The following is a 17,808-nucleotide window of genomic DNA, read 5'->3' on the forward strand; positions in this document are numbered from 1 at the left end:
AAGTCGCGTGTTTGAAGGAAATTGTCCTACAACGAAAGAATGATGGTAGGCCGACTTACGCAGTATTCGTCGATTTCCGGAAGGCCTACGACTCTGTTCCGCACGAAGCCTTGCTCTACAAACTTGAGGCCGCCGAGGTGGGAGGGAAAGCCTTGCGCTTTATTAAAGCCCTCTACAGCCACTCTCAGGTCTGCATCAGAGTTGGTGACCGTCTCTTTGAGCCCATTAAAATCGAAAGAGGGGTGCATCAAGGGTGTCCGGTTTACCCACCCTCTTTAACATCTTCATAAATGATGTTATAAATGAGGCAGCAGACTTCGGAGTGGACATTCCCGGATTAAAGTAGAAAATTCAATGTCTACTCTTCGCCGATGACCTAGTCCTATTAGCGGATTCCTCGGCTGAGCTCCAGACTGCACTGGATTGACTTACGATGTGGGCTCAAACGTGGGGCATGAAGTTCGGTATAAGCAAGTGCCAGGCCACAGTCTTCTTTGGAGACCTTGAGGATCTCAAGAAGAATGGTTCGTTCACATTAGACGGGAAACGCGTGGAGGTGACTGAAAGCTATAGATACCTTGGGATCATCGTGGATTCCGATTTCAGCTTGGAGACCATTATCCAAGATAGGACAACAAAGGGACGGGGATGCCTCTTTGCAGCCAAGCACGTCCTCACCTCCCGGGCTCTCCCTCTATGGACGAGGCTGAGCATTTTCAAAGCTTGTGTTTACCCCGTGATTACCTACGGAGCAGAGATCATGGGGGCACATGACCAAAAGCAATTGTTGCCGCTCCAGCTGTTAGGAAATAAGACGTAGCTAAATAGATAATTGAGTAGATTACTTAATGGAGAGAGTGTAACAGACTTGGACACTCCAAGTCAAGAATCAACCGCGACAGCACCAAATAACCACTTCAAAACAATTCACAGATCACAATAGATTTGCACTGGCCCGGCGGAGTTCCGTGCCTAGAGATATTGGCCCCAAAGACAGGCGCCCCTTTCGGTATTTCTTTTTGTATTAATCAATCATCAAAGTACAAGAGAGCGGTTAGGGTTTCACTCTCAGACTCTGCGTCCAGATGCCCTGAGAAGTGAGGCCCTCACCACTAATTTAAAGGTTACAAGGGATGCCCAAAAGCAGAGCCCCAAAAGCTTTTAAAATCAAAAGCATCAGTTCTCCCTCTCTCTTAGAGAGTCTTTTCTCTTTTTTTAATAAAAAAAAAGCAAAAGCAAAATTCGCGTCGCTCATCATTTTCAAATTTTTTTTTTTTAATAATAATAAAAATAATCCGCCTCCGCGATTTCCGGAATTTAGGGTTTGCAGGAATTTTAGGGTTTCTGGCAGAAATTAGGGTTTTTGTTGTCCGCCACGTCATCACTTTGTGACATACCCCCCTCTTGAAAGCATTGTAATCGACCGCGATTACGCCTGCAAAACCGACAAAAGCCATAAACCGTCTTAGCAGACATTGGCTGTTAGTACCTACGTACTAGGAACACACATCTAGCACATGTACAAAATCGACAGTCACATCACACGACATCACAGGACATCACAGGACATCACATGACATTCAACATTCATTCGGATCTTAGACCATGATTTATCGGCAATGTAGCTAGCAATCACATCTAGGTCCAATCGGGACCTCATCGATGTCCGATTGACTAACCCCTATTGCAACCATGTCTATTCGAGATCAATCAGACCAAAATGCTGCAGTCATTTCAGCATCAGTTCCTGCACTCACAAGAAGTCAAGAACAAATCAGTATCATTATCAGGAATTCCATTTCATAAAGTCATCCAACAGAATACTGTCAGCTCTCAGTATCCCTGAAGCTCAAAGAGACATCAGTGACTTTAGTATCAAAATCGAGGCATCTGTTGACAAAGGAGCGGAGTAACTCCCCTCTTGTGCATCCCACTGCACTAGATCTTCGGCCAAGCTGAGTTCTGGGTTCCGTTTGGAGTAGACTATGCTAAACCAAAACATCGAGGTAAAGTTTCACAATCCGAGGAGTATCTGCTAGGTCCTCCTCCTCCATCCACTTCGCATCAAATGCAGGAAAGTTCTTGAACTTAACCAAGAACCCCCCTTCGGACTTTACCTTTTTTCGTATCATTATGTGCCAAAATCTGTTCAGGAACAAGGATCTCCTCGTTTTCTTCCACTTTGGGTTGCTCATCAGGCTCCCCATCATCAGGCACATCACCCTTAACAGGTTTCAAGAGACTCACATGCAATGCATTGTGAATCCTCCAAGTATCTGGCAGTTTCAATCGGAAGGAGACATCATTTATCTTGTCAGTAATCTGGAAAGGTCCGTAGTATCACATACTAAGCTTTGGAAAAAGCCTCTCCTTTCCCTTTTTCTTTCTTAGGCGTGCCTTCTCAAAAGTAAGAGCACCCAATCATCCTCCTTCAGTTTCCAGTCGCAACGATGGCGATCCGCTGCCTTTTTCTGTCGTTCTTGAGACTCCTGCAAAGTCTCGCGAACCTTGGCAAAAGCCGTATCCAAATCTCGCGAATATTCATCCGCTTCAAATTTCTAATCTTTCGTGCTCAGGAAGGATGGAACCTTCGCAGCAGTTTCAACAATCTCTCATGGCGTCTTCCCCGTCGAAGAGTGTATCGTGTTATTGTAGGCAAATTCCACCAAAGGTAAGTTCTTTTCCCATTGAGTCTTCTGATCCGAGATACAAGACTTCAATAAATCTAAAATCACTTCATTGGCAATCTCAAATTGCCCGTCAGTCTGCAAGTGGAACGATGACGAGAACTGCAACCGCATGCCAATGTTCTCCCAAATTGCCTTCCAAAACAAACTCATAAATCTGGGGTCTCTGTCGAAGAGAATCGTCTAAGACGTGCCATGTAATCGGAAAATCATCGTGATCATTCTGTATTCTCGGGAGATAAAAAAAAATGAAATCCATTTCAATATTTTCCCAGGGGCGGGTGGGTATGGGTAAAGGCTGTAACAATCCCTGTGCCTTATGCCAGTCAAACTTGACCTTCTGGCATACCAAGCAACTGCGCACAAACTCTTCCACATCCTTCTTCAGTCTCCGCCAAAAGAAATCTCTCTCTACCCCTTTCATGGTGGTAGCAATGCCGCGGTGACCCGTAAAAGGTGGACAGTGGCAATCAGTTATAACCTTTTCCCTCAACGGCTGTGTAACGCACAACATAGTCTTTTTCATCAAGTAGCCTTCCCGAAGGGTGTATCCAGCTATTGTCTCCCCATCCCGTATCCGTGTGAAAATATCTGCAAAACCTGTATCTGTGGCATACTGATCGACCATATCCTCGAAGCTCCTATGATGTATCGCGGAAATAGCCAGAACCAACGGTTTCCGAGACAAAGCATCTGCCACCACATTCTTCTGTCCCTGCACATGGACAATCTGGAAGTGGAACTGTGACAAGATGTTCACCCACCGCATCTGCTTTTCCGAAAGCTGCTTCTGTGACAAGAAGTAGCACAAACTCTGATGGTTTGTAAAGACAGTAAAATCCGCTCCGAGTAGGTAATGCCGCCACTGAGTAAGAGCATGGATAACCGCCAAAAGCTCTTTCCCATAGATCTGTGCTGTCATCTCCGGCCTAGAGAACAAACGGCTCTCGTAAGCTATGACATGGCCTTCTTGCATCAAGACCGTACCCAGACTACGACCACAAGCATCACAATATACTTCAAATGACTTCTGCAAGTCCGGCAAAGTCAAAATATGGTCCTGTAGTCAATTTCTCTTTCAATGTCTGAAAGGCAGTCACCTCTGTGGGTCCCCACGAAAAAGGTACTCCTTTCTGTGTCAAGGTATGCAAAGGGGAAGCAACCTCTGCAAACTTTCGTATGAACCGCCTGTAGTACGAACACAGTCCCAAGATGCTTCTAGCTTCATGGACATTCCTCAAATCGGGCCAATCACGGATAGTCTCTATCTTGGCCGGGTTCATTTGCACTCCTGCGGCTGACACAATGTGTCCCAAAAAGTGTATCTCTGGTAGGAAAAATTCACTTTTCTTTGCATTAATCACTAACTTGTGATCTCGTAATGCCTGAAAGACCTGAAGCAGATGATCTCTGTGTTCTGCCTCATTCTTGGAGAAAACAATGATGTCGTCAAAGAAAGTGCCAACAAATAGTCTGTACTCTCGAAAAATCCTGTCCATCATCCGGTTAAATGTCGCAGGAGCATTGGTTAAGCCAAAAGGCATCACCAAAAACTCAAATAACCCAAAAGTCGTCCGAAAAGCTGTCTTGTAGACATCTCTTGGCGCTATCCTGATCTGATGATATCCACTCTTCAAGTCAATCCTGCTAAAGCACGAGGATCCCTGTAACCTGTCGAGTATATCATCGATCCTAGGAATCGGAAATCTGTTCTTGATGGTGATTTCGTTGAGAGTGCTATAATCGATGCACATTCTCCAAGATCTGTCTTTCTTCAAAACTGACAACACTGGAGAGCAATACGGTGAAGTACTAAGCTGGACAAGACCCTTTTCCAAGAGGTCTTTCACTGAGTTCATAATCTTTTCATTCTGTACTCGGCTCACACGAGGTGGCCGATTCGGTGGCGTGCTTCCAGATATCAGATCAATGGTATGATCTTCAGGCCCTCTCAAAAGCAATCGGCATGAGCGTGGAGAAAAAAAAATTCTTGGCGTTCTTTTCTTCAGGTCAAAACATATTCAACCTTTATCCATTGTTCAGTTCTCCCAAAAGAATGAGTAAGAAAACTGAAGTTCTTCAAGTACAATCTCTAAGCCCTTCATTTATCAAAGTCGCTTTCTCGGCCCGGTAGTCAACCACGGCGTAGTTCTTGTGGTACCAAGGGATCCCGAGTAGAACGTCACTTGCGTGCCCTGAACACCCCTGTCATTGCAAACAAAGTTTGCCAATGCTCGGTGTAATGGCAACATCCCATCCGGGTGCTAGTGGAACTACCTCCGCCTGTGGCGTCAGTCTGTCGGACGTAGTTCCAAATCGAGCCGCCAATTCCAAGTGAAAAGAAGTTGGCCTTGGCTCCTTCAAAAGAGCTTCCTGATCCTTCACTTTGCCCCGAAAGCGGCAAAGTTTGTACTTTCATTCATTAGATTCGGTGTAGGTCCCACGCCATGTGGTACCAGTTCTGCTTTTCTATCTGCCTTTTCTGCCACATTCCTCAGCTGCTCTCGAACTCTCAGACCTGTCGTCGTCTTTATCATTCTGTTCTTTCTGTGCCTTATCAGGGCACTTTGCGGAAATATGTCCATGTTCCCCGCATCCAAAGCACTTCCCCTCTCTGATGAAGCGAGCTCTCTCCTCAGGAGTAAGCTTGGGTCGTGCATCTTTTTTTTTTCTCTGGGTTGCTCTTTTTCATTCTACTTTCATTCCCAGAAGTCTGTTCGGCTCGTTGTGTCATGGCCTCATCTGTGGGGTAGGTCAGACTGCCAGAGTGAATGGCAAAGCCCCGCTTCGCATGACTCATCAACTCCTGAATAGAAGCTGACTTCTGTTCCAAGCAGTGATCTCGGATCTCTGTAGGTAGACCCAAGGTAAACCGCTCAATCTGTTCTCTGAACAAGATCTTCTTGAATGAAGAGGTGGGTAGAAAAGAGCTCCAGAATCTTTCACAATAAGAATTCACTGTATCGCTCTTGGTCATCCGGAGATGGTTCCAAGCAGCTCGTATATCTCGCTCAAACTCTTGAGTCAACCAAGAAGAAATAAAAAGCCTCTTGAATTTCAGCCATGTAACTGGCACAGTCTTGCTTAATAGAAGCGTGGACCACCAAGTACGAGCATTCCCCTTAAAGTAAGAGGCAGCTCTCCGAATCTTGGAGTGCTCTGAATAGCGTCCTCCCGCGAAAGCGATGTCAAACTGCTGTATAAAAGACAAAGCCTTCGAAGCATCTGAGTATCCTGAAAAGTATCAAACTTGATCGAGTGGCCACCTTCCTTAAACTCTCGGACTTTCTTGCTTTTATCTTCGAGAAAGTCGTACTGGTTGGCTTTGTAAAAATTCTTCTTGTTCGCATAAAACTTTCCGTCATCGGAATCTGAGCTGTCTGTAGACGAGTCCTCAGTAGAACTGTCAGTCTCTGGGCGAGATTTAGCCTTCTTTGCCTTTCTCTTGCCCTTTCCAAAGCGTTGCTTCTTGCTTCGCTTTTTACCTTTTCTATCTTCTTCGCTCGAATCCGAGGAGCTAGAAGAACTGTCAGAAGAAGAAGAAGAAGAACTGGGCAGGTCTTCAAACTTGACGCGCTTCTTCAATTTCTTTGCCTTGTCAAATGTCGACCGACGACCTAAATATCCCGGGAAGTCAGTGCCTTTCTTCTGCTTTTTGCCGTGCTTTTTGGCTTTCTTTTGCGTGTCAAAAAGCTGAGCAATCCGTGCATCAACCACGTTCTCCAGTTCCTTCTCCGTATATTTCTTGGAGGCAGAAGGTTTCTTGAGAGCAGGTTTCGGGAGTGGTGTTGTGGTTCTCTGCCACTCCATCTGTACCTCTTTCAAAGAGGTCTGGTTCATATATTTTGCCATCTTTAGGTCCTTGGCAAAATTGAGCATCATCTTTGTTGCATCGCCAATCAATTGACGACGCTCCATCTCTCTTTGCTCCGCCTGAGTAGGCCGAGGCGGGCCATACTCTCTGTCTGAATCTTCGTTGTGATCCCAGCCCGCATCTCCAGATGCAGAGGGAGTCGACTGATCATTGCCTGAAGCCATAGGTGCCGCGGAAAAAAATTCGGGGATCGGATTTCCCGTAGAAGAGAAATCGGCCGTGCTCTGATACCACAGTAACAGACTTGGACACTCCAAGTCAAGAATCAACCGCGACAGCACCAAATAACCACTTCAAAACAATTCACAGATCACAATAGATTTGCATTGGCCCGGCGGAGTTCCGTGCCTAGAGATATTGGCCCCAAAGACTGGCGCCCCTTTCGGTATTTCTTTTTGTGTTAATCAATCATAAAGTACAAGAGAGCGGTTAGGGTTTCACTCTCAGACTCTGCGTCCAGATGCCCTGAGAAGTGAGGCCCTCACCACTAATTTAAAGGTTACAAGGGATGCCCAAAAGCAGAGCCCCAAAAGCTTTTAAAATCAAAAGCATCAGTTCTCCCTCTCTCTTAGAGAGTCTTTTCTCTTTTTTTTATAAAAAAAAAGCAAAAGCAAAATTCGCGTCGCTCATCATTTTCCATTTTTTTTTTTTTAAATAATAAAAATAATCCGTCTCCGCGATTTCCGGAATTTAGGGTTTGCAGGAATTTTAGGGTTTCTGGCAGAAATTAGGGTTTCTGTTGTCCGCCACGTCATCACTTTGTGACAGAGAGACATATTTATATACACGAGATTATAGAGTAGAGAGAGAGAGAGAGAGAGTACACACGATATACGTGGTTCACCCAATGTGGGCTACGTCCACGGGAAAGCAGCCACTCAATGGCTTTAGTACTTCAAAACAAGAAGTAGTTTACAAAGGGATTATACCCTTAATGGAGCTCCCGCCTTGCTTCACTCTCACCACCTCACACTCACTTTGGTGCATCAACTTCACACTATAAAATGTGTGTAGAAATGGCCTCCTTTTATAGGCCAAAAGGGCTGCCCTCTCTTATGAGAGACAGCCATGTGTAGCCGCCCTTGTGCGAATAAGTCCAAATCGGACCCTCCAATCCGCCCATGTGTGGCCACCCTTGAGAAGACAAGTCCGCTTTTGAATTCGGCCACCGGCCACCGGCCATTGACTTCCGACCACCGGCCATCGGTCATTGACTTCCGACCACCGGCCATCGGCCAACCGACCGGTTGTTTTCCGACCACTTTCCGGCCGCCGTCCGGCCATAATATTCCGGCGAAAAAAAATCTCGGGGGCCTCCGCCCCCGAGGCCTTTAAAGTTGCCCCTGATTCTTGTCCGTGAAAATTTTGGTTTCCTCCCTGACCAACTATAAGCTTCGTGGGATGAATATCACGCGCAAGTACCTTTTTTGGTGTAACTTATCTCTGAGTATGAAGCGTGACGGCGAGCGCCTCCTACTCCTCGCCAGAGTAGGAGGATTAAGACTGGCGGATAAAGTCTTACCGAGGGGGAGTGCATGCCCCCTTTGCAATGACTTGGGAGGGCGGGCAATCAATAGATCATATTTTGCTGAACTGTCCGGCCTTGGCCTGACCGAGCTCGAGCTGACCGTCTCGACGGGCTACTGTATACCATTCGGGACCTTCAGGACCCGGCGGGTGTCGCTTTAAGTGACGGGGAATTTACCATTATCCTCCTTGGTGGGGAGGCTCGTGGAGTCAGGTTGACCCATTGGATTAACCCGCATCCGCATTCGACGGGAGTGGTTGCAGGGCACCACCTTGTAGCAGCTTTCCTAGGTGAGGCAATACAACAGTATCAAAGAGCATTAAACGCTAGGTTGTTAACCTAACGGGCCGATTTGATGAATCGGAGATGAATCAGATCCCTCTAACGTCTAGAAGGGGGGAAAGGACGAAATTCTCCTTAATAGCAAAAAGTCATGAAACTATGTGCTAAACTGAATGACTTGATGATACTGATGCATGGATTGTCTCATCAATGGGCAAGAAGAGTGTTGGAGACTCTAATTGTCGTCGGATCGAGACTCCACCTACGAGCGGACGCCCAAGTTGGGTATGGCAATTTCTCTCGAAAATCTGCCGAGGTGATCAAGGTTTTGGCGAGTGAGGGCAACCAAGTCTCGCAGTATCTGGATCCCTACGGGGCTCTTGGGCGCTGTCACGCCCCTAACGGGGTCCGCCAGGGGTCCCTTGGATAGACTAACAAGGGCGCAAGTTCTAAAATATTGAACGGGCTACACATCCCCGAGGCGGTGTCTATGGTCTCTAATTGGGATTGAAATCAGTGACAAAAGCTGCACCTTGCGAGAGTAGGTCGGGCACTTGTGCCCGAGCCCTGGGCTCGCTAAAGTAAAAAAAAAAACGGCTTCCGAGACAAAGCATCTACCACCACATTCTTCTGTCCTGAACATGGACAATCTGGAAGTGAAACTGTGACAAGATGTTCGCCCACCGCATCTGCTTTTCCGAAAGCTGTTTCTATGGCAAGAAGTAGCGCAAACTCTGACGGTCTGTAAAGACATTAAAATCCTCTCCGAGTAGGTAATGCCGCCACTTAGTAAGAGCATGGATTACCGCCAAAAGCTCTTTCTCATAAATCTGTGCTGTCATCTTCGGCCGCGAGAACAATCGGCTCTCGTAAGGCATGACATGGCCTTTTTGCATCAAGACCGCACCAAGACTACGACCAAGTCCGGCAAAGTCAAAACTGGTCTTGTAGTCAATTTCTCTTTCAATGTCTGAAAGGCGGTTACCTCTGTGGGTCCCCACGAGAAAGGGACTCCTTTCTGTGTCAAGATATGCAAAGGGGAAGCAACCTCTGCAAACTTTCGAATGAACCGCCTATAGTACGAACACAATCCCAAGAAGCTTCTAACTTCATGGACATTCTTCAAATCGGGCCAATCACGTATAGTCTCTATCTTGGCCGGATCCATTTGCACTTTTGCTGCGGAGACAATGTGTCCCAAAAAGTGTATCTTTGGTAGGAAAAATTCACTTTTCTTTGCATTAATCACTAACTTGTGATCTCGTAATGCCTGAAAGACCTGAAGGAGATGATCACTGTGATGTGCCTCATTCTTGGAGAAAACAATGATGTCGTCAAAGAAAGTGCCAACAAATAGCTTGTGCTCTCGGAAAATCCTGTCTATCATCCGGTTAAATGTCGCAGGAGCATTGGTTAAGCCAAATGGCATAACCAAAAACTCAAATAACCCAACAGTTGTCCAAAAAGTTGTCTTGTAGATGTCTCCTAGCGCGATTCTGATCTGATGATATCCACTCTACAAATCAATCCTGCTAAAGCACGAGGATCCCTGTAATTTGTCGTGTATATCATTGATCCTAGGAATCGGGAATCTGTTCTTGATGGTGATTTTGTTGAGAGCTCTATAATCGATGCACATTCTCCAAGATCCGTCTTTCTTCAAAACCAACAACACTGGAGAGCAATACGGTGAAGTACTAGGCTGGACAAGACCCTTTTCCAAGAGGTCTTTCACTTGGTTCATAATCTCTTCATTCTGTGCTCGGCTCACATGGTAAGATGGTCGGTCCGGTGGTGTGCTTCCAGGTATCAGATCAATAGTATGATCTTCAGGACGAGTAGATGGTAACTCGCCTGGCAAGCCCTTTGAGAAGCAATCGGCATGAGAGTGTAGAAAATCTTGGCGTTCTTTATCAAGTCTAGACATATTTGTTCTATCCTCATCACTCAATTCTTTCATAAAGATCGAGTAAACAAACAAACTGAATTTCATTAATTTAGGAATGGCCGAAGCCGATACAATAGAGACAGACTCGCCCTTTAGTTTAATATCAAGTATAATGGTTCTGCCCTTCTCTGTAGTCAATGTCGCTTTCCTCGCCCGATAATCGACCACGGCGTTGTTCTTGTGGTACCAGGGAATCCCTAAGAGAAGATCACAACCTTCCAAAGGCATTATGTCCTCATGCCCCAAATACCCCTGACAATGCAACCGATGTTTGCCAATGACAGGTGTAATGGCCACGTCCCTGCCTGGTGCCGCTAGAACCGCCTCCGCAAGTGGTTCCATCTGATCGGGAGTGATCTCGAGCCGCGCCGCCAATTCCGGTGAAATGAAGTTGGCCTTGGCTCCTTCATCAAAGAAGATCAGGGCCTCTTGGTCTTTCACTTTGCCCCAAGCTCTGCAAAGTTCTGTACTCTCGTCCATGGTGTTGGGATCGGTACCCACACAATCTGGAACCAATCCTGTTTTCATCTTACCTTTTCTTACACGTTCCTCAGCTGCTCTCGAACTCTCAGGCCTTTCGTCGTCCTTGTCGTTTCGTTCTTTCTTTGCCTTTTTAGGGCACTTCGCAGAGATATGTCCAAATTCCCCGCACCCAAAGCACTTCCCCTCCCTGATGAAGCGAGCTCTCTCCTGAGGAGTAAGCTTGGGTCGTGCATCCTTCTTTTTTGGGTTGCTCTTTCTCTTTCTACTTTCATTCGCTGAAGTCTGTTCGGCTTGTTGTGTCATGACCTCATCGGTGGGGTAGGTCAGACTGCCAGAGTGAATGGCAAAGCCCCTTTTTCTCATGACTCATCAACTCCTAAATAGAAGCTGACTTCTGTTCCAAGCAGTGGTCTCGGATCTCTGTAGGTAGACACAAGGTAAACCGCTCAATCTGTTATCTGAACGAGATCTTCTTGAATGAAGAGGTGGGTAGAAAAGAGCTCCAGAATCGCTCACAGTAAGCATCCACTACTCTCTTGGTCATCCGAAGATGGTTCCAAGCATCTCGTATGTCGCGTTCATACTCTTGCGTCAACCAAGAAGAATAAAAAGCTTCTTAAATTTCAGCCATTTAAATGGCGCAATCTTGTTTAAAAGAAGCGTGGACCGCCAAGTCCGAGCATTCCCCTTAAAGTAAGAGGCAGATCTCTGAATCTTGGAGTGCTCTGAATAGCATCCTCCCGCGAAAGCGATGTCAAACTGCTGCATAAAAGACAAAGCCTTCGAAGCATCTTTGTATCCTGAAAAGGTATCAAATTTGATGGCATGTCCACCTTCCTTAAACTCTCGGACTTTCTTGCTTTTGTCTTCTAGAAAGTCACACTGGTTTGCTTTATAAAAATTCTTCTTGTTCGCATAAAAGTTGCCGTCATTAGAGTCTGAACTGTCTATAGATGAGTCCTCTGTAGAACTGTCACTCACTGGGCGAGATTTAGACTTCTTTGCCTTTTTCTTGCCCTTTCCAAAGCGTTGTTTCTTGCTTCGCTTTTTTCCTTTTCTGTCTTCTGTGCTCAAATCTGAAGAGCTAGAAGAACTGTAAGAAGAAGAAGAAGAAGAAGAAGAAGAAGAAGAAGAAGAAGAAGAAGAACTGGGTACTCCTTCAAATCGAACACGCTTCTTCTGTTTCTTTGCCTTGTCGAATGTAGACCGACGACCCAAATAACCCGAGAAGTCAGTGCCTTTCTTCTGCTTTTTGCCGTGCTTTTTAGCTTTGTTCTGCGCGTCAAAAACCTGAGCAATCCGTGCATCAACCATCTCTTCTAATTCCTTCTCTGTATACTTCTCGGAAACAGGAGGTTTCTTGAGAGCGGGTTTCGGGGGTGGTGGTGTGGTTCTCATCCAGTCCGTATGCACCTCCTCTAAAGAGGTCTGGCTCATATATTTTGCCATCTTCGGGTCCTTGGCAAAATTGAGCATCATCTTTGCTGCATCGTTGATCAACTGTCAACGCTCCCATCTCTGGATGCTCCGCCTGAGTAGGCCGAGGCGGGCCATACTCTTCTCGTGCATCTTCGTTGTGGTCTTTTCTCGCATCTCCAGATGCAAAAGGAATCGATTGATTCTTGTCTGAAGCCATAGGTGCCGTGAAAAAAAAGTCGGGGATCGGATTTCCCGTAGAAGAGAAATCGGCCGTGCTCTGATACCACTATAACAGACTTGGACACTCCAAGTCAAGAATCAATCACGACAGCACCAAATAACCACTTCAAAACAGTTCTATTAGGTGCAATGGAATGAATGTTTGCGCTTTGCTCAAGATGAGTGCTCCGAACTGTGCTCAAGGTTCCTGTTGTTCTAATGGAAGGGAGAGCCTTCCATTCTTAATGAGAGAATGCTATGATCACAAACAAAGTGAATGGACACTGTGCGTGCAAGTGTATGAGACTGAGAGATAGAGAGAGAAGAGAGATGCAACACCAGAGACGTTGTAAAACCCTCCTCCGAAGGCCCCACTCTCGTCGGCGAGAGTGATCTACTTATGATAGCACAATCTGGTACAATGGGAATGCATGTGACTGATGCAAGTCTAAGCTATGTCGACGATGACGACGGTGATGACGAAGTCGACCTAAGGGCTGAAATCTGCTATCTTTCTACTACTGTCCAAAAACGCTATGGGCTGAAATCTGCGACTGAGCCAAAAATGTTGATTTTGGGGCTGTTTTCGGTGGGTCTTTGACGCTGAAAATCTGCAGGTTTAGGGCTGAAAACTGAGGACCTTCAAGGCTGAAAACTGATGGTCTACCGGGGCTGACACACATATATCACTCACAAGCTACCATGGATACCCCAGCAGAAGGCCTTTGATTACTAGATACACCTCGGATTTGCAACCGCCTATTTATTACCTGAAAGAATGTCATCTTGAGCACCAGTTGCGTTGAACCGTAGATTCACACTACGTTCAAGAATCCCCATTCGAGAACTTTGAACACATGACGTGCAAGATTTTATGAGATAATGAACTTTGGAACACACCTTGTCCATAATCCGGCCAACAACAATGGATTGTGCGCACATCCATAGTGTTTTGCGTATCTACTGCATTTCAGAACGCTAGCAAAAAAATGCTCTGTAGGAGCCCTCTTCGTATTGTGTTTCAAAACGCTGCCCAGGCCTTGCAATTGAAGCCAAAAACGTTACCCTGTGCCTGGGCGTTAAAAGGGCCAATGTTAAGTGGCAGAAAAACAACTTTGCCTTCGTAGTAGCATTTCAAAATGCTGACTTCTGCAGCCACCTGATTGTTCTGATGGCGTTGCAACACGCTTGCTCCGGGACCTTTTTGTGTTGCATGCTATCCCACGATCAAAGAGCATAAGGCTCTGATGCCATGTCAAAGTTGACGATGCGGAAGCATAGAGTTAGGGAGAGGAATAAGCAATGAAGTAGATGATTATACAATAGGGGCAGAGGTGTTCTTATATACTGCGTGGGGGTCCTTAGGTAACTCCCCTCCCCCCTTCCTTTCCCTTTCCCTCCCCTTCAAGGTTCGCCCAACCCAATACCGTGTCAAATCAGTAAAATAAATACCCGTGAGACAAAATGATAACAAGGATCTCCTTGGGCATTCACTTGAGGTGCATAAACTTGTAACAAGATTAGTCTTGCAGTGTTGTTGGCCAATTCCAATTGCATGCCAGTGGTTGTGCTGGGGCCTTTTGTTTGAGGAAAACTCTTGGATTTTAGGTATCTTGGATATGGAGACGGTGGACAATTAACAGAGGCTGTGAGGAGAAGGCCATACAGTGTGGTGCTTTTTGACGAAGTGGAAAAAGCGCATCGATCAGTATATGATACTCTGTTGCAGTTATTGGATGATGGGCGCTTGACTGATGGACAAGGTCATACAGTCAGCTTCTCACATACAGTGGTGATATTAACTTCAAATCTCGGTGCGGAGCATCTACTGGCTGAAATGGGTGGACAACTAAGTATGGAAGTTTCAAAAGGCAAAGTGATGGAGAAGGTACGGAGACCTTTCCTTTCATACGATATTGGCCACAGGCAAACTTTTCCTGCAGCTACCACAACAAAGTATATATAGCCGTTAGCTACTTGTGCCTGTAACTACTGATGATAGTGTTGTTGATTTTGTTTACTCAATGCAGGTTTCCAAGTACTTCAGGCCAGAGTTTCTGAACCGATTAGATGAGATCATTATTTTTAAACCTCTTTCTCTTGAGCAATTTAGCAAGGTGGCACGCTTGCAGATGAAAGATGTAGCTCTGCGCTTGGCGGAAAACGGAGTTGTGCTGTCAGTGGCTGATGCTGCTTTTGACCTTATACTGTCTGAAATTTATGGCTCAGTAAGTTGTTACTTTTTTTAAAAATGGAATATGCTAATGTAATCATGAGTGTACTAGTGCATGTCGATATGGTTTTGTTTAGTATTGCAGGCCCAGGCTGGTCTCGTATGGATGTTCGAACTAGTATGTCAGGTGTCTGGTGAGACGGTTGACTGACTAGCTGTTGTTTGGGGCAAATGTGGACTCTTTAGGCTACTATTGTCACATGGCCCTTAGGCTAAGGCTCGAGGCGTCGGGGGCTAAAGTGCAAGACTCGCTTGCTGCAAAGATGCCATTTTGGCCTTTCAATTTTGACATCCTTAGAGGGGGCCTCCATGGGAGGGGGTAACTGTTTTTGAGTTACCCGCCCCCCCCCTCCCCTTAAATTTTACCTCAAAGAGGTAAAGTTAGAATAACCCCCTGATATTTTCTCAATCACATCAATCTCGTCTTGTCTTGTCTAACCATTACCCCCTCCTGTGGAGGCCCCTTCTTGGCTCTTTTTTAGACTCTCTCTCTCTCTCTCTCTCTCTCTCTCTCTCTCTCTCTCTCACATCGTATGTGTAGTACTAACTTTGGCTTCATTTATGCCACCCTACTAATATTGGACATGTCAACCCTGTAGAGGGCCTCCGTGCTTGTGATTTCCTAATGGTGGGTTACATTCTAATACTCTTGCGTACCTTTGTTTATCATTAGCCAAATTCTAATGGGAGTGTACCCGAACAAGCAAATGGTGCACGACCTCTTCGGCGTTGGTTGGAACGCACAGTAGTCACCCAGCTCTCTAAAATGATGATTGAAGAGGAACTTGATGAGAACTGCACCATCTTTATTGATGTAACACCAGGGAAGAATGAGCTCAGCTATCGTGTGGAAAAATCTATTAATGATGCAAAACCTGATCTTTTAGCTGGACTGTCGGACACAAAGGCAAAACCCCATGCCAACAAAAAGTTGAAGATTGAGAAAAGTGACAGTGATGCTGCTATGCAGCCAGCATCCAAGAAGGAAATGTAGGTAGGTTATCATCCGAAAGCTCATCTTTGTTGCAAATTTACATGATGTGAGATGGTGCTTTCTCTTAATTAGAAGTGCAGGTTTCTTCTCTCTCTCTCTCTCTCTCTCTCTCTCTCTCTCAATTTGTAATCATACTGATTTACTTAAGAGAAATATACATCGTCAAACGACCAACCAAACAATGATATATAGGGGCTATTGGGCATGACATGATGTACAGTGGCAAAGCTAGAGGATCAAGCAATGAATAATGCTACTCTCCAAATTCATGCATTTGCCGCAGAAATGACTCCAGTAAATGTGTGCAAAGAAATATTCCAAAGCAAATTTTACCTCTCAAGCTGAATTCATGCTGTTAAAAGCCACTTGCACCATAGGCAGTTTGTGTTGTCCAATTATATCAAAAACCCCAGTAATGAAGCATATCAACAAGCAGCTGAAAATGCTGAGGATGACATGCATGAGAGCACTTTCCAAAAACCCACTTATGAGGAGAAAAAGATTCACCAGCATCATGAAATTGGTTGGCAGTTGAGGTGCAAAAGAAACACATGGCGGCGTCCCCGTCCCCCCTCCCTCCCCCCCCCACCCCAAAAGAATGAAAATGAAGTGGTAAACAACAGCCATTGATCGAGTCACGGATAAAGAGGGAATTCACCCAATGAATATGCAAAAGCAAATTTGGCATGTGTTTAGACAATCGGTGGTGTTCACCTCAATTTGCACTCACTCAACATTGTAAGCATTCTTTCCCTCTTTACCAATCTGTATTTCACCCACAATATACCATATGTAGAGCATACAACTAGGGATGAGCAAAAGTTGGGTTTGTTTTAAAACAAAGCACTCAAGAGCATATTCTACAATCAAGGTAACATCTTGGGACAAAAGAGAAAAGCTTGCTGCAGCTTACAATGTCTATATTAGACACAATGGAACAAGAATATACCTTCCTATTAAATGCAACTCCTCAACTATGGCAAGTACTTGCGTTCAAGGATACCTTCTTCTATCTAATATATTCATCCTGTATTAATGGTTAAAATAAAATAAATCTACCTTCAAGGATGTAACAAATTGGAGGGCATCCTTTACTCTTGCCTGAAGGATGTAACATCACACCAATGTAGGCAGAGTATTGTTAAGAGGACACGAAAAGAAGCAAAAACATGTAGTTGGAGCACTGTCAAATGTTAACAAGCCCACATTTCGTATTCCTCTCCATTTTGATACACAAAAGTATCACCTCCTAAGTTGAATCAACCCAAAACTGTCACAATCATGGCCTAAAGTTTGAGTAATTTGTGTCTTTAGAGACGGTGAGGCATGTAAGCAGAGTGATTCCATCAAGAAGACTCATGAAAATGAAGAATCATAAACTTAAAGAAGCATTTTGCTTTTAGAAATGGCTCAACAGAGATTCATTGAGCTCCCAATTTTCACTGTCTTTTTTGTGTGGTGTATTGATGGGTGCACAAACAATGGGGAACTTTTGTGAGATGTAATGGAGAATATCCTTGTCTTTTGAATGCACTTCATGTCATCATATGCTGCCCCATTTCAATGGTCCATTTGTACAACACACTCAAAAATAAAAACTGCCAAGCTTCACATTGTCCCATTTTGACAAACACCTAGAAGAACAAACCAAGCAAGGGGATGGCACCACGATAATTAATTTCATATGTTTGTCAGACAACCTTGCACATGTTGCGAACCATCAAGCATGCACGTGTAGTGGTCTTAGCTTGGTGCACATTGCCATATTTTTTTGTCTAATGTTATCAAAATACTCTTGTCCTTTGAGGATTAGATTGAATGACTACATAAATTCAACTATTGACAAAAGTGATTACAAAAGGGGAGATGACATCTTGTTGTTGCAGGTAGAAAAAGCAAAGCTCACTTCACCATATCCAAGGAGAACCGTTTTTTCAATAGCCCTCCTCTAACAATCTCATTGTGAATAAAGCTCGTAACTTGGTATATCTTTTCTTTTTTATGGATGCTTGGAACAACAAATCTATGATGATATCAACTTGTATCAACTTAGCAACCACATCTTGGCTGCTTCCAAGTGTCATTTTCCATTCTCATGTGCTAAATGCTTTGTGCCATCTCTTGCATGCCACTTCAACAAT

General features: G+C 45.0%; 1 protein-coding gene across 5 annotated transcripts in view; it reads left to right on the forward strand.

Moving 5' to 3' along the window:
* Window positions 1-17,572, forward strand: part of LOC147462601 (chaperone protein ClpB1-like) — a 41,379-nt gene extending 23,807 nt beyond the window's left edge. For 2 of the 5 annotated variants that reach the window (XM_086484467.1, XM_086484492.1), the window contains 3 exons: window positions 14,049-14,328; window positions 14,471-14,668; window positions 15,347-15,671. In XM_086484467.1, the coding sequence (XP_086340593.1) occupies window positions 14,049-14,328; window positions 14,471-14,668; window positions 15,347-15,667 (799 nt within the window). In that variant the 3' untranslated portion in view covers window positions 15,668-15,671. Of the gene's footprint in view, window positions 1-14,048; window positions 14,329-14,470; window positions 14,669-14,750; window positions 15,311-15,346; window positions 15,672-17,553 lie in introns of those variants that run through there. The other 3 variants (XM_086484475.1, XM_086484487.1, XM_086484479.1) reach the window with 3 other exon arrangements.
* Window positions 17,573-17,808: the final 236 nt, after the last annotated feature.

Source organism: Adiantum capillus-veneris, chromosome 2 (assembly GCF_014529385.1).
Source record: "Adiantum capillus-veneris isolate H3 chromosome 2, ASM1452938v2, whole genome shotgun sequence".
NCBI lineage: Eukaryota > Viridiplantae > Streptophyta > Polypodiopsida > Polypodiales > Pteridaceae > Adiantum > Adiantum capillus-veneris.